Below are 17,687 nucleotides of genomic sequence, written 5' to 3'. Positions count from 1 at the left end.
AAGCTCTGGTTAGACTGTGAGCAGTTCTGGCCCCCACCATATCTTAGGTAGGGTATATTAGCCTTGGATGGAGTGTAATGTAGACTTAGCAGAATAGTAAGTGGAGTCAAAAAGTTCAATGATGCAAAGAGGTTACACTAAGGTTGTGTTTGCTAAACATTAAAGGCTCAGGGATGATTTAACTGAAGTTTTAAAGAAATTTACAGGTTTGACAGTGTAGATGGTAAGAAACTATTTCTGTCAACTGCAGAACCTAGGATTACGGGACACAGCCTAAAAATTAGAGTCAGACCTTTCAACAGTGAAGATAAGAAAAACTTCTGTACTCAGGATATGTGGTAGAAATGTGGAACTCTTTTCTCCAAACAGAAGTTGATGCTGAATAAATTGTTAATTTTAAACCCATGATTAATAGATTTCTGCTAAACAAAGCTATTGAAGGGAACTGGGCAAAGACAGGTTGCATGGAGTTAGGCCATAGATCAACAGGTTCATAGCTCCTTGAAAGTGGAGTCACAGGTGGACAGAGTGGTGAAGAAGGCATTCAGCATGCTTGATTTCATTGGTCAGAACATTGGATACAGGAGTTGGGACATCTTGTTGAAGTTGTACAAGACATTGGTAAGGCCACACTTGGCCGCACTGGACAATGAGATGGAACTGATGTAGTGTCCCACTGATAATATCTGATTCACACTGACTTATTGACATCTGGCCTATTGGCTGGAAGGACTATTTGGGTTAATGAAAATATTGTTTGCTTTGCAGATGTACAACAGCTTCCCAAAGATCATGGACCTTCTGCCTGGGCCTCACAAGAAGATCTTGCAGCAAGTAGCAGATTTGAGTAACTTTCTGAATAAAAGCATTAAAAGCCACAAAGAAAGTTTGCAGCAAGATTTCGCCAGGGATTATATTGACAGTTTTCTCATTAAGATTGAAGAGGTACTGGGAGTCACTTCCTTATATAACCGCACATTTCAAATCTTGCATCTCCTCCCTTGAAAATGAATGATTTTCCAGGAACCGATCTGGTGAATTAAACAGCACCATTCGGCTCATCGAGTCTGCACCGACTCTCTAACAGAGCATCTTACCAAGGCCAACTCCCTTCTCTATCCCCGTAACCCCACACATTTACCTCACTAATCCCCCTACCCATCCCTGGACACTAAGGGGTAATTTACCATGGCCAATCCCTCTACCTTACACATTTAAACGTAGACCAAATAGAATTGTAGGATCCCAACAGTGCAGAAAGAGGCCATTTGGCCCATCAAGCCCACACTGACAACAATCCCACTCAGGCCCTATCTACGTAACCCCCCCACGTATTTACCCTGCTAGTCCTCCTGACACTAAGGGGCAATTTTAGCATGGTCAATCCCCCTAACCGGCACATCTTTTGGAGTGTGGGAGGAAACCGGAGCATTCGGAGGAAACCCATGCAGACTTGGGGAGAACGTGCAGACTCCACACAGGCAGTGACCCGAGGCCAGAATTGATCCCGGGTCGCTGGCGCTGTGAGGCAGCACCCTCCCATCCATTGACTCCGTCTACACTTCCCGCTGCCTCGGCAAAGCAGCCAGCATAATTAAGGACTCCCACGCACCCCGGACATTCTCTCTTCCACCTTCTTCCGTCGGGAAAAAGATACAAAAGTCTGAGGTCACGTACTGACTGACTCAAGAACAGATTCTTCCCTACTGTCGTCAGACTTTTGAACGGACCTATCTCGCATTAAGTTGATCTTTCTCTACACCCTAGCTATGACTGTAACACTACATTCTGCACTCTCTCCTTTCCTTCTCTATGAACGGTATGCCTTGTCTGTATAGCACGCAAGAAACAATACTTTTCACTGTATGTTAATACATGTGACAATAATAAATCAAATCAAATCAATTCAAATCAGTGCTAACACCGTGCCACACATTAACCACTGCCATCGTGCTACCCATTAACCACTGTGCCACCATGCCACCCATTAACCACTGTGCCACCCATTAACCACTGTGCCACCCATTAACCACTGTGCCACCCATTAACCACTGTGCCACCCATTAACCACTGTTCCACCCATTAACCACTGTGCCACCCATTAACCACTGTGCCACCCATTAACCACTGTGCCACCCATTAACCACTGTGCCACCCATTAACCACTGTTCCACCCATTAACCACTGTGCCACCCATTAACCACTGTGCCACCCATTAACCACTGTTCCACCCATTAACCACTGTGCCACCCATTAACCACTGTGCCACCGTGCCTGCATTGACGTTTTCTCCAAATGAAAAAAAACATTCGGGAACTGGTGTTGCAAACAAATGATTACGTACAACGTAAGAACGTTAATGTTTTAAAGGTAGATTCGTTTATTTTCCTTCAGGAGAAACACAAGCCTGACTCAGAATTCACTGACAAGAACTTGTTGATGTCGGCAATGAATTTATTTCTGGCTGGGACAGAAACCACCAGCACGACCATGCGATGGACTCTCCAGATTCTGGCAAAGTATCCGCAGATTCAGGGTAAGCACCGTCAGTTGGAGGATGTGTCTCGACAGAGCTACTCAAGGAATGTTCGTGATGGAGAAAGGAAATGTTCCCATCTCAAAGACCCCAGGAGAACATACTGAGTTACTGGGTAAAGCTCCATATGCTCTGCTTCTACAGTGGGTCAGCCACAGATACCATTTCATAGAATCCCCACAGCACAGGAGGACATTCGGCCCATCAAATCTGCACTGACTCTCTAACAGAGCATCGACCCAGGCCCACTCCCTTTCCTATCCCTGTAATCCCACATGTTTACCTCACTAATCCCCCCTAACCTACACATCCCTGACACTAAGGGGTAATTTACCATGGCCAATCCCCCCAATTCAATGTAGACCAAATGTTTCCCCTTATGGGGCAATCTAGAACAAGAGGTCACAAGTATAGGTTGAGAGACGGTAGATTTAAAACTGAGATGAGGAAGAACTACTTTTCGCAGAGGAGTAGTGGATTTGTGGAACTCGCTGCCCCATCGCGCGGTGGAGTCTGAATCATTGAATGGTTTCAAGAGGGAGATAGATATATTTCTAATAAAAAACGACGAAGGAGACATGGGAAACTGGTGGGGAGGTGGAATTTAGACCAGGGAGAGATCAGCCATGATCAGATTGAATGGCGGAGCAGGCTTGAAGGACTGAATTTGCCGACTTCTCCGAGTTCATGTGTTTCTGTCCCCGGACACCATGGGGTTAATTAGAATGGCCAACCCACCTAAACTACACACCTTGGGACACTAAGGGGCAAGTTAGCATGGCCAATCCACCTAGCCTGCACATCTTTGGACACTAAGGGGCAAGTTAGCATGGCCAATCCACCTAGCCTGCACATCTTTGGACACTAAGGGGCAATTTAGCATGGCCAATCCACCTAGCCTGCACATCTTTGGACACTAAGGGGCAATTTAGCATGGCCAATCCACCTAACCTACACATCTTGGGACACTAAGGGGCAATTTAGCATGGCCAATCCACCTTAACTACACATCTTGGGACACTAAGGAGCAATTTAGCATGGCCAATCCATCTAACCCACACATCTTTGGACTGTGGGAGGAAACCGGAGCACTCGGAGGAAACCCACGCAGATACGGGGAGAATGTGCAAACTCCATACAGATAGTGACCCTTGCTGGGATTCGAACCTGGGACCCTGGCGCTGTGAATCAGCAATGCTAACCACTGTGTCACCGTGCCGCCCTTTTTATTTAATGAATCAAGTGGCTATGATCTGGAATTCATTGTCTGGGAGTGTGGTGATGGTCGACTAAAATGAAATTTTAAATGAGAGTTGGGAAATTATCTGAGGTCTGGCATAGGTTCGATGGGCTGAATGGCCTCCCTCTGTGTTGCAATCATTCTATGGTTCTAAAAAAGTGGTTATCCCTCTCTCATCTCTCTTTCAAACCAACCTCACTCTAGCACAATTGTTATCAATGCTGCGATGATCACTGCTGTTCTGGACCTCCCTTTCTTATTTCCTCTAACTTGCATCCATTGGATACTCGCCAAGGCTTCTTGGAAAGCCCCTTCTAAACCCACATTCTCTGTCACCCTGAAGAAGGGCAGCAAGGGTATGGGAACACCACCACTTCTAAGGCCCTCATATACTATTCTGACTTGGACATATATCGCTGTTCCTGCATTGTCGCTGGGTCCAAATCCTGGAATTCTCTACATAACATGACTATGGGAGTACCTTCATCACAGGGTTTACAATCGCACGGAGGCACAGTGGTTAGCACTGCTGCCTCACAGGGACTTGGGTTCGATTCCCAGCTTGGGTCACTGTTTATACGGAATCTACACATTCGCCCCGTGTCTGCATGGGTTTCCTCCAGGTGTTCCGGTTTCCTCCTACAGTCCTAAGGATGTGCTGGTTAGGTGCATTGGCTGTGCTAAATTCTCTCTTAGTGTAACCGAACAGGCGCCGGAGTGTGGCGATTAGGGGAATTCCACAGTAACTTCGTTGCAGTGCTAATGTAAGCCTACTTGTGACACCAATAAAGAAACTTTAATTGGGTCAGTCTAGACTATGTGCTCAAATCCTAAATTCTCCCTCAGTGTAACCGAACAGGTGTCGAAGTGTGGCAACTAGGGGATTTTCACAGTAACTTCATTGCAGTGTTAATGAAAGCCTACTTGTGACACTAATAAATAAACTTTAAAACTTTAAACTTTTCAAAGGCAACTGGGAATGAGCAAAATATGTTGGTCCCTCCATTGACCCCTGCACGAATGAAAGCTTCCATTCTGAACACCTAAGTCTTCTCTGCACTGAAGACTCATCTCAGTACTTCCTACTCTCATTCTTTGCCAGCACCTCAAATCAGTATAAAATACTTACCCTCGTTAATCTTTCCTTCCCCCTATGAGTGTTCTAAACCCAAATTTGGTCTACCAAACCTTGGATTAATGCCTCTCAGGGATTCTACAGAGAAAAACACACAAAAAACCATTTAATTTCTCAATGGTCTTGCGATTGGATAAGAATGTCTTATAAACTGACAGTCAAATGATGTAACATTGAGAATTGAGTGAATTGAGTTCGGAGTTGAGTGGTGCTTGTAGACAAAGTACAATTTAAAATAATTGTGAAATTGCCTTCCGCCCTCAGAGAAAATTCAGCAAGAGATTGAGGAGGTGATTGGCTCCAGTCGATGTCCAGCTATTGAAGATCGAGCAAAAATGCCGTACACAGATGCTGTCATACATGAAGCTCAACGATACATCGACCTAGTCCCCATGGATTTCCCACACATGACATCAAACGATATAGAATTCAGAGGATATCAGATCCCTAAGGTTGTAATAATGTTATAATTTTTAAAATTAGTATAGTACCTCAGGATATCAAAATATCAGATAAGAAACTATCATCAAATTGTTGTAAAAACCCATCTGGTTCACTAATGTTCCTTAGGTAAGGCCCATCGAGCCTGCACTGACAACAATCCCACCCAGGCCCTATCCCCATAACCCCATGTATTTACCCTGGTAAGGGTCAATTTAGCACGGCCAGTCCACCTATCTCACGTATCTTTGGAGTGCGTGAGGAAACCGGAGCACCCAGGGGAAACTCACGCAGACACGGGGAGAACGTGCAGACTCTGCACAGATAGTGACCCAAGGCCGGAATCAAACCCGGGTCCCTGGCGCTGTGAGGCAGCAGTGCTAACCACTGTGCCACACTAGCCCATAATTCTAATGTAATTTTCTTATCTGCCAACGGGGAGGCGACGGCCTAGTGGTATTATCACTAGACTATTAATCCAGAAACTCAGCTAATGTTCCAGGGACCTGGGTTCGAATCCCACCACGGCAGATGGTGGAATTTGAGCTTAATAAAAAAAATCTGGAATTAAGAATCTACTAATGACCATGAAACTATTGTCGATTGTCGGAAAAACCCACCTGGTTCATAGAATCATAGAAACCCTACAGTGCAGAAAGAGGCCATTTGGCCCATCGAGTCTGCACTGATCACAATCCCACCCAGGCCCTACCCTCTTATCTCTACATATTTACCCGCTAATCCCTCTAACCTACGCATCTCAAGACGCTAAGGGGCAATTTTTAGCATGGCCAATCAACCTAACCCGCACATCTTTGGACTGCTGTCCTTACCTGGTCTGGCCTACGTGTGACTCCAGAGCAATATGGCTGACTCTCAGCTGCCCTCTGAATTGGCCTAACGAGACACTCAGTTGTCAAGAAGGCAGCTCACCACGACCTTCACAAGGGCGACTAGGGATGGGCAATAAATGTTGGCCCAGCCAGCGACACCCATGTCCCACGAATGAATTTTTAAAAAAACTGACAGCATTGTTTTGTACCTCACATGAGTAAACATTCTTCATTTGTGAATGATGCAAGCTATTCCACTATGAATGGCATCACAACCAAGCTGATCTGGCCACCGCAAACCATCCACACGCAAGCTCACTCTTAACAGCAGATTTTACTGGATAATGATCTGGAGTGGGAAATTTGGTGTGTCCCCACCTTGCCCATCCACCCCTTCATTCGACAGCGATGGTGAGGCCCAAAGTATCATCTCCATTATTACTCCAGTTAACATAAGTAACTCAATCAAACTCAGGGATCAAATCTGTCACCTCCTGTTGGTCAAAAGGAAATCAGACATCAGGACATATTTTACATAGAGGGTGGTGGGGGCCTGGAATGCGTTGCCAGGCAAGGTGGTGGAGGCGGGGACACTGGGAACGTTTAAGACTTATCTAGACAGCCATATGAACGGAGTGGGAATGGAGGGATACAAAAGAATGGTCTAGTTTGGACCAGGGAGCGGCGCGGGCTTGGAGGGCCGAAGGGCCTGTTCCTGTGCTGTATTGTTCTTTGTTCTTTGTTCAGACAGTACGCTAAATGAGAGATCCTATGTATGCTTCGCCCTGTTTGCTTCAGTCTATGCAAAGACTTCATTTTAAGATATTTCTGCCTGTGCAACTAACTCGGCTAACGTGACTACATGGAGAATCAGAAGGCTAAAAAAATGACTGCATTCCTGAAGGGTACACAATGCAGGCAAACAGCAGCATAACCGCAGCTGCAAGGATTGTTTTTCTAAGTCGGAGACAGACGGCGAAAAACATTTCCGATAATGAGATAAGGGTTGGAATATAGTTTGGATTTTAATGTGTGTTTTTTCAGTTTGTTTTTGAGATCGGTTCAGTGCGTTGAAGCTCAGTACAGGGACTGGCAGTAGGAGCCAGTCTCCCAAGTTTGCTTTTTCTTTTACTGCTTCTGTCATGTTAAATGTTTTAAGTTCTGTTCAGTCAAAGAAAACCATTTTAAAACTCATGTCAGTGCCTGCTCCCTTGTCTATTCAAACGAATGAATGGGCCCAACACTAAAGCACCACGGAATTCAGGATTGATGTGTTGTAATAGACTGCAGGTTGTTTGCGATGTAAATGCTTCCTTGTCTGAACTTGCAATCATTTTATTTTTAGGGAACGTTTGTGATCCCTGTACTGTCCTCTGTTCTGAAAGGCGCCAGTCAATGGGAGATTCCAGAATCCTTTAACCCCAACCACTTCCTTGATGAAAATGGATGCTTCAAGAATAGCGAAAGCTTCATGCCGTTCTCCATAGGTACAAACTTTTCCCTAATATCTAATCTAAGTTCACTTACCTTCTGGCCAAGAGTTAGCATTGTGACGTTCGTGTACCTTTAAGAGATTTTTTTTAAAAAGATCATGTTCTCTGTAGCTCCCAGCCTCAGCTGATGTCACTGTTACCGAGCTGTCTGGAGGAGTCCCTTTTATTGCTCCTTAGGTAGGCGGTACGGTGGCACAGTGGTTAGCACTGCTGCCTCACAGCTCCAGGGACCTGGGTTCAATTCCGGCCTCGGGTCACCGTCTGTGTGGAGTCTGCACGTTCTCCCCATGTCTGTGTGGGTTTCCTCCTGGTGCTCCGGTTTCCTCTCACAGCCCAAAGATGTGCAGGTTAGGTTGATTGGCCGTGCTCAACCTAGTGTTAGGGGGATCGGTAGGCTAAATATGTGGGGTTACAGGAATAGGGCCTGGAATAGGATTGTGGTTGGTGCAGACTCGATGGGCTGAATGGCCTCCTTCTGCACTGTAGAGATCCTATGATTAACCATGATCTAAGTGGCTTAAATGGGGATTTTTATGTTTACTCTGGGGTTAGTTGGCCCTGATTGTTAGGAGAAAAGGTCATGGGTTCTGGACAGTTCTTTTTTTCCTTCCTCGGGAGCGCAAGGTGTTCTTTTCTGATTGGCTGCAGTTAGAGCTTAGTTTTAGAAGGCACATCAACTGTGGAAAGAGGTCTCTCTCTCTCTCCCTGGTTTTGGAAATTCTGCTGGTTGTCTGAAAGCAAGGTCTTGCCTTTCTGAAGGGGAGAATCTGCTGTTGGTGGCTTGATCAGAGTCTACCTGCGGTTCTGGGAAGCTGTTCTGACTTCAAACTGTTCTGGGTTTGTCAAGAGGACTACTGGAACTTACACTTACTTTCAATTCTCCAAAGGACTCAATTCCAGTATCACGTGAGTATTAGTTGTTGCTGTGTTGAATTTGTTAGAAGGATTTTGTTGATGGTCTAGTTTGATTGGAACATCTTAGATATATTTGTTAAGGGTTTTACATTATCGTGGTTGGGTTTTTTTGTAATTGATAAAAGTTCGTGCCAATTTTCTTCCTATACATGTTAACTATATTCTTAAAATAACACTATTTGGTAAAAGCTCCCTAGTGGGTCACTTGAATCATACCTGAAGTGAAACATCTCATGCTTATCCCAGCCAAATTCAAAGTACAAAACTTATGATCCAGGCGGGCTCCATAAAACACTTAGGAGTTTCTGACCTGAACCATAACTGTATGTATTTGAAAGACTGCTGAAGGAGCAAAATGAAGGACCAGTCCTTAATTTTTTTACCAGGAGGTTAGTGCTAACACAGCCTGCCTGCTATATGTTGGTAAAACGACTTTTGTTGTAAAGAGCACATTTGCTCTATGTGATGATTAACGGACTGAAATATTGGTATCCAAAGTAAACATACCTTAATAAATGTGAATAGCTGGTCAAAAACCTAAACTTTGACATCTGTGGCAATAACCGATAGAAATGGTGGGCAATAGAAAGGTAAGCATGCAGGTGCAGCAGGTGGTAAAGGCGGCAAATGGCATGCTGGCCTTCATTGCGAGAGGTTTCGAGTACAGGAGCAGGGATGTGTTGTTGTAATTATACAGGGCCTTGGTGAGGCCACACCTAGAGTATTGTGTGCAGTTTTGGTCTCCTTTTCTGAGGAAAGATGTTCTTGCTCTCGATGGAAGGTTTACCAGGCTGATTCTGGAGATGGCGGGACTGATGTATGAGGAGAGATTGACTAGGTTAGGATTGTTTTCGCTGCAGTTCAGATGAATGAGAGGAGATCAAATAAAGGCTGATAAAATTCTAACAGGACTAGACAGGGTAGATGCAGGGAGGATGTTCCCGATGGTGGGGGAGTCCAGAACCAGGGGTCACAGTCTGAGGATTTGGGGTAGACCATTTAGGACTGAGATGAGGAGACATTTCTTCACCCAAAGAGTGGTGAGCCTGTGGAATTCATTACCACAGGAAGTAGTTGATGCCAAAACATTGAATGTATTCAAGAGGCGGCTGGATATAGCACTTGGGGCGAATGGGATCAAAGGTTATGGGGAGAAAACAGGATTAGGCTATTGAGTTGGATGATCAGCCATGATGGTGATGAATGGAGGAACAGGCTCAAAGGGCCAAATAGCCTCATCCTGTTCCTATCTTTTATGTTTCTATGTTTTTATGTAAGCAGATTATAAATTTGCTCAGTTTTGACACTCATCTTACTCAGGTTTATACTGAGATACTCACTTGTGGTAAAACTTGAAAAATTGTCAAATCAAGCAGCAGAAGGTGCAGATTCTGAAAGTGTTTTTTGCTTTAATTGCTTGCTTTAATTTTCTTGACTGTAGATGTTTGTTAAGAAGGTGTGTACAGTTAAGCATATGTACCTCGACCACGTGACTTTGGATCAAGCATTTGCTATTAAAATGAGTGATTTGGGCAGAGGAAGAGTTGTGCCCAGTGCTCTGTAAATCATTGTGGTATATGGGAATGCTTCATGCCAACACCATTTATCTCACTAGCACAGACACAATGGAAGTGGATGTGGAGGCTTTGGAGAGGGTACAGGAAAGGTTTACCTGGATGTTGCCTGGTATGGAGGGCATTAGCTATGAGGAGAGGTTGGAGAAACTTGGTTTGTTCTCACTGGAGCGACGGAGGTTGAGGGGCGACCTGATAGAAGTCTACAAGATTATGAGAGGCATGGACAGAGTGGATAGTCAGAAGCTTTTTCCCAGGGTGGAAGAGTCAATTACTAGGGGGCATAGGTTTAAGGTGCGAGGGGCAAGGTTTAAATGAGGTGTACGAGGCAGATTTTTTACACAGAGAGTAGTGGGTGCCTGGAACTCGTTGCCGGGGGAGGTAGTGGAAGCGGATACGGTAGTGACTTTTAAGGGGCGTCTTGACAAGTACATGAATAGGATGGGAATAGAGGGATATGGTCCCCAGGAAGGGTAGGGGGTTTTAGTTAAGTCGGGCAGCATGGTCGGTGCAGGCTTGGAGGGCCGGAGGGCCTGTTCCTGTGCTGTAATTTTCTTTGTTCTTTGTTCAATGGGCTGAAGGGCCTCTTTCTGTGCTGTGAAACTCTATGGGTGGAATTTCACCACCCCGCCCGTCAGGGGAATTGTAGCGGGTGGGACACGGACCATGGAAAGATCCGTTGACCTCGGGCGGGATTTTCCGGCCTTGGTGCAAGCGCGACTGGAAAATCCCGCCCTAAGACTCTAAGGTACCCCAGAAACCGAACCAGCACCCTGATCATTAATGGAACATCATTCAAAACAGTTGTCAGTTGAATGCTTTTAGGGACGTGTGTTGTTATATCTCGTGTTTTTACAGGGAAGAGGAAGTGTCTGGGAGAGTCCTTGGCTTTGATGGAACTCTTCCTTTTCTTGACCACTATGCTCCAGAACTTTGTCTTCAACCCTGTTATTGACCGTAAGGATATCAACATCTCATCGATGTCCAGTGGACTCCTCCATCTACCTCATGAGTACAAGTTCTGTGCTATTTCTCGTTAAGTCAACCAGGATGCCAATTGTGAATTTTACTATTTGATGTTTGAACTTCTATTGTTCTTTTATCTAAGAATTCAAGACCTGTACATGTTCTGTGATTTGTATAAATTTATTTAATCCAAATTCAGCCTCACCTTCAGAACCTTATTTCCTGCACTGGTGTTGCTGATGGAATTACTGACTGGCCCCAGGTGTGACCTACAGCAACAGTTTTTTTTAGCTGTGTGTAATAAATCCTCGGAGGCGGAAGTCCCTTCCCCAAAATTCCTTTATTTACAAGATCCAACAACGCTACACCGAGTGCTCTCGGTCTGCAGGCTCCACCCGGAGTGCCAGAGGAACTGACACTCCTGTTTCAGTACAGAGCATGGGGCTCCCTGATTGGACCACCAATCTGGCCCTTAATCAGGGATACCTTTTTGCGGCCAGTACGGGGATTGAACACGCGACCCTTGGCGTTATTAGCACCACGCTTTAGCCATCTGAGCTAACCGGCCCATGGCTCCGGCCGCTTCACCCCTAATCAGGGAGTTCATATTCAAGCAGGCTGACCCTCAATTGCCTGATCTATTTTATTTCTGGTGGCATTGTATATGAAAGCCAGTGTAATCCACTGTATTAAATGATGAACTTGTTAAATGACTGAATATATTACAAATACAAATATAAAGAAACCATTGCTGCTTTGAAATTGTACAATAATGCAGCGTGCTGTGTTTGTTTATTCTTAATGTTCCTTAAGAATTGTTGGTGAATATTGTTTTTAAACAGCCTGTATGAAAAGGGTATTTGAGGAATTCATCCATCTACTCATCTGGACTGGTTTTGTTACTTGCATTAGCATTTGATTAGATTTCCCTTGCATTCCTGACCTCGGGTCACTGTCTGTGCAGATTCTGCACGTTCTCCCCGTCTCTGCGTGGGTTTCCTCCGGGTGCCCCGGTTTCCTCCCACACTCCAAAGATGTGCTGGTTAGGTGCATTGGCCATGCTAAATTGCCCCTTAAGTGTCAGGGGGATTAGCAGGGTAAATACGTGGGGTTACGGGGATAGTAGTCGGTGCAGATCCGATGGGCCAAATGGCCTCCTTCTGCACTGTAGGGATTCTATGATTCACCAAAGTTTGTTCCCCAGATAATCTATGGCCAGAATTTTACATTCAGGGGGTCAGGTGTGCGATCGACCTGGCTTGAACATAAAACTCGGTCAGGTGATGGTGGGCGTGCTTCCCGATGTCACTGAGCATGTGCGCCGTTCCGAGGTTGGTCACCATGGATGTGCGGTCACCAACAACCAATAAGCCAATCTGAATTGATTAAACACCAGTTGACCTGAGGTTTTATGTTGCTCATTTACCTCAATGGTTGGCGGGCAGTCAGTTGGCATGGCAGCCTTTACATTTATGCTTTAACCTTGATCCAGGCTGGAATGAAATGTCAGGCCTCAAATAAAATTAACAAATGTGTCTGGGGAGTGAGGTCTTTTTTTAAATTTAGTCATTTACATGATGTGGGCATTGCTAGCTGGCCAACATTTATTGCTCATTCCATTTGCCCTCCATTCCAGAGAGCATTTGAGAGTCAACCACATTGATGTGGCTCTGGAGCTAGATGTAGGCCAGACCAGGTAAGGACAGCAGATTTCCTTCCCTAAAGTGACATTAGGATGGCACAGTGATTAACACTTCTGCCTCACAGCGCCAGGGATCCGGGTTCAATTCTGGCCTTGGGTCATTGTCTGTGTGGAGTTTGCACATTCTTCCTGTGTCTGCGTGGGTTTCCTCCAGGTGCTCTGGTTTCTTCCCACAGTCCAAAGATGTGCGTGTTAGGTGTATTGGACATGCTAAATTGACCCTGGTGTCAGGGGGATTAGCAGGGTAAATATGAGGAGTTATGGGAATAGGGCCTGGGTGGAATTCTAGTTGGCGCAGACTCAATGGGCTGAATGGTCTCCTTCTGCACTGTAGGGATTCTATAGAACTGGTCTCTTGCATTACAGCACAACGTTGGAACATAAATAATCGCAAAGTGAACTGGCGCTGATTAAGGGCAGATGAGAGAACACATTCTGACCCATTTGTGTGAGGTTCTATCTACGAGAGCAGTGAAGTCTATATCTTGCTGACACATTTCCTCTGAACTCTTCCCCGCAGTGCAGGTGGAATGTTTTTTTCAGTGATTTATTCTTGGTGAGTCTTGTCTCTTGTTGGGAAGCTCAGTCAACATTCAGCTCTCACGTTCAATGTCAATCACGGTTGTCTCGTGCACATTATCAATCAGCTGCAGGCTGTCTCTCAGTCCTTTGCACATGTGATGTTCCAGCTTGGAAATCTTTCTTTTAGTTGGTTTGACCGGTGCAATGAATTCCATCCGTTTGTTGGAAAGAGACTATGAGCTCCAAGTGTCCATTGAAGCAAATAGACCATAGCAAGTCAGCACCTCTGAGGAAGGGTGTTCTTGCTCTGAGGAAGGATGTTCTTGCTCTGAGGAATGATCTTCTTGCTCTGAGGAAGGGTGTTCTTGCTCTGAGGAATGATGTTCTTGCTCTCGAGGGAGTTAATCGAAGATTTACCAGGCTGATTCTGGGGATGGCGGGACTGATGTATGAGGAGAGATTGACTAGGTTAGGATTGTTTTCGCTGGAGTTCAGATGAATGAGGAAGGATCTCAGAGAGACTTATAAAATTCTAACAGGGCTAGACAGGGTAGATGCAGGGAGGATTTTCCCAATGGTGGGGGAGCCCAGAACCAGGGGTCATAATCTGAGGATTCAGGGTAGACCATTTAGGACAAAGATGAGGAGACATTTCTTCACCCAAAGAGTGGTGAGCCTGTGGAATTCATTACCACAGGAAGTAGTTGATGCCAAAACATTGAATGTATTCAAGAGGCGGCTGGATATAGCAATTGGAGCGAACGGGATCAAAGGTTATGGGGAGAAAGCAGGATTAGGTTATTGAGTTGGATTATCAGCCATGATGGTGATGAATGGCAGAGCAGGCTTGTAGGGCTAAATGGCCTCCTCCTGCTCCTATCTTCTATGTTTCTTACTTGTTAGGGGCTTCCCAGGTTGGAGCGGGCCATGGCTGATCATGGGACACAATGGTCCCTCTCAATGTCAAAGGCAGCTCATCGCACCTGTTCCCCGTGACAGTCGAGTTGTGCTTGCCACTCTGCTGTCTCCCACGTTAAATTAACATTCTGCAGTGAAACTGGAGCCTTCTCTCCAGGATACAAACCTGGAAAATGTATGGTTACCCTATGCTGCCCAGTGCCAGGGTCTCCTCCTGAGTTCCTTGGTTGAGGCCAAAGGAATGCAGAGTATTATGTTCTGCACTGGCTTGTTTGCAGGAAGGATATCTTGTTTAGACAATGGTCCACTCTAGATTTTTTGTCAGGGTTTACATGCTTAGCATCCCACTCTCCCAAGGTATCTGCAAGGCAATGAAGCTATTTGCTGAAAGGCGGGAGCTTGGCTCATGAGAGCCAGCGAGTGTACACATTCCAGTGAGCCTGCATGTGGGAGAGCCAAAACTCCTCTGAAGCTTTACATTCTGCGCCCTCTCCTTTCCTTCTCACCTCTGTACTCTATGAATGGTATGGTTTGTCTGTATAGCATGCAAGAAACAATACTTTTCACTGCATCCCCCAATACGCGTGGCAATAATAAATCATGTGGAGGTGATGGCCTAGTGGTATTGTTGCTAGACTAGTAATCCAGAAACTCAGCTAATGTTTAAAGTTTATTTATTCGTTTCACAAGTCGGCTTACATTAACACTGCAATGAAGTTACTGTGAAAATCCTCTTGTCGCCACACTCCGGCGCCTGTTCGGGTACACTGAGGGAGAATTTAGCATGGCCAATGCACCCTAACCAGCACGTCTTTCGAATGTCCTGGGGACCCGGCTTCGAATCCCGCCACGGCAGATGGTGGAATTTGAATTCAATAAAAAATATCTGGAATTAAGAATCTACTAATGACCATGAAACCATTGTTGATTTTTGGAAAAACCCATCTGGTTCACTAATGTCCTTTAGGGAAGGAAATCTGCCGTCCTTACCCAGTCTGGCCTACATGTGACTCCAGAGCCACAGCAATGTGGTTGACTCTCAACTGCCCTCCAAGGGCAACATCTTTGAACACTAAGGGGCAATATATCACGGCCAATTCACCTAACCTGCACATCTTTGGACACTAAGGGACAATTTATCATGGCCAATAAGTATTGGGAGATCACATCAAGTGATATTATGTGATTGGATGATTTGAACTGTGTGAGCGATCTAAAGATATGCATCCTGACACCAAAAGAGGAAATGCTGGAAAATCTCGGCGGGTCTGGCAGTATCTGTAAGGAGAGAAAAGAGCTGACGTTTCGAGTCCAGACGACTCTTTGTCAAAGCATCAAAGCATGTGCATTCTGAAGTTGGCTAACGAATGGCAAATGCGGGTTTACGATATCCAATTTGTAGATGCGCAGACATCTTTATAAACATCTATAACTGACATTACTTCCCCAGTCTTTAATTAAATCTTAGGGATTCCTCTCCCAGTTACTCAGTGGTCAGTGTTTTTCAAACAAAGCCACCTCTATCCCGAAAGCCAGCGATGCCCATGTCCTACGAATGATTTCAAAAAAAGCCTCAGGCCGTGAGCGGCCCAGTTTGTGTGTGTCACCATGAGGAGGCAGAGTTGCTGATGGGGAAGTTATGTACTGACTTATACATTCGCCTCTCTTTCTCATTTTGTTGCTAGCCAGTGGCATAGGCTGAAAATGAGAAGCAAACTAGCACGCAGAACTGAAAAACTCTCTTTATCCACACACTAGGCGCCTCACATCAACCTGTGAGGCAGTTATCCTTATATGTTTCTCTACTGTGCATTGCAGGCTTGCAAAGTTTTCCGCATCAGCCCCCGCCCCCCTCTCCAGCCCCCCCTCCAGCCCCAGCCCCACCACCCTCCCCCAACTCCCCTCCATAACGGGGATGATTGTTGGGTTTATTCACAGCTCAGGTTACAAAGCCATGAGTCCTAGAACCCAACAGTGCAGAAGCTATTTGGCCCATCGAGTCTGCACTGACAACAATCCCACCCAGTCCCTATCCCCGTAACCCCACATATTTACCCTGCTAATCCCTCTAACCTACACATCCTGGGACATTAAGGGGCAATGTAGCACGGCCAATCCACCTAACCCGCACATCTTTGGGCTGGGGGAGGAAACCGGAGCACCCGGAGGAAACCCACGCAGACACGGGGAGAATGTGCAGACTCTGCACAGACAGACCTCCGGGTGCTCCGGTTTCCTCCCACAGTCCAAAGATGTGCGGGTTAGGTTGATTGGCTATGCTAAAATTGCCCTTAGTGTCCTGAGATGCGTAGGTTAGAGGGATTAGTGGGTAAAATATGTAGGGGTATGGGGGTAGGGCCTGGGTGGGATTGTGGTCGGTGCAGACTCGATGGGCCGAATGGCCTCTTTCTGTGCTGTAGGGTTTCTATGATTCTATGACAGTGACCCCAAGCCGGGAATCAAACCCAGGTCCCTGGAGCTGTGAGGAGGCAGCGCTAACCACCGTGCCATGGTGAGGTGTTATAATCAGTGCCCTTCTTTGATTGTCAGCTTTTCTTTGGAGTCCATGTCTAGTTTTCCAGGATGCCACATTCTGACGTGTGTGGAATAGGCGTGGAAAGATCACAGGGGGTTTCACTATTGGCTCAGACTTTGACAGGTTACAGTCTGAAAGTTTGAAGAGCAACTCCCTTTTGACTCATGTCTAACTGCAGCATTTCTCAATCAAGTGTTTAACCCTCCTTAATTGGCTAGACTGAAGGAAGATTTACTGTTCTGACAAGTCTCTGTTCCTGAAACTCCTGGCTTTGCTGTTTATAATGCACACTGAACTTTGTTTCAATCAAGGGAAAGTTACTTCCTTTTTATTCTGCTCCTGCAGACGGTGATTGGAGTATCGGAATTCTAAATCACAGCATTTATTGCTCCCTCTGGGACCTCTCTGTATTCCTAACCCTCTCAGCATGGATTTAAGCAAGCCAGAAACTACGTTGCTCTTTTCTCTGCTGAGTCTCTTGCTCCTTGCATATTTCCTTAAGAGTAAACGGCCTCAGAGAGACAGGCTTCCCCCAGGTCCTCCTGCCCTTCCAATTCTTGGAAACGTGTTCCAAGTGAATATAAAAGCACCTCACAAATCTCTCATCCAGGTAAGGAGAACCTCTGTTTCTTTAAATCAACAAGTAATTCATACACCCCTTCCCCCCTGACTCTCCTCAAGCAGAAATCTTCAGGAATTAGCCACCATCATAAAACTGCCAGCCAGGATTAGTAAGTGGTGGTGATCTTTTAAGGGGGGAGGGGGGGGGAATGGAGGGGGAGGGGGGGGGGGGGAATGGAGGGGGAGGGGGGGGGGGGGAATGGAGGGGGAGGGGGGGGGGGGAATGGAGGGGGAGGGGGGGGGGGGGAATGGAGG

At 45.9% G+C, this 17,687-nt stretch overlaps 1 protein-coding gene across 1 annotated transcript in view; it reads left to right on the top strand.

Annotated features, from left to right (window-relative positions):
- The window catches only part of LOC144511115 (uncharacterized), a 58,927-nt gene that overhangs the window by 11,018 nt on the left and 30,222 nt on the right, over window positions 1-17,687 (top strand). The window contains exons 6-12 of the mRNA XM_078241091.1: window positions 769-945; window positions 2,395-2,536; window positions 5,176-5,363; window positions 7,531-7,672; window positions 11,026-11,202; window positions 12,367-12,464; window positions 17,170-17,421. Of these exons, the coding sequence (XP_078097217.1) occupies window positions 769-945; window positions 2,395-2,536; window positions 5,176-5,363; window positions 7,531-7,672; window positions 11,026-11,202; window positions 12,367-12,464; window positions 17,170-17,421 (1,176 nt within the window). The remainder of the gene's footprint in view (window positions 1-768; window positions 946-2,394; window positions 2,537-5,175; window positions 5,364-7,530; window positions 7,673-11,025; window positions 11,203-12,366; window positions 12,465-17,169; window positions 17,422-17,687) is intronic.

This window comes from Mustelus asterias, chromosome 24, assembly GCF_964213995.1.
Source record: "Mustelus asterias chromosome 24, sMusAst1.hap1.1, whole genome shotgun sequence".
Lineage (NCBI taxonomy): Eukaryota > Metazoa > Chordata > Chondrichthyes > Carcharhiniformes > Triakidae > Mustelus > Mustelus asterias.
This window is presented reverse-complemented; position numbering and strand designations above follow the sequence as displayed.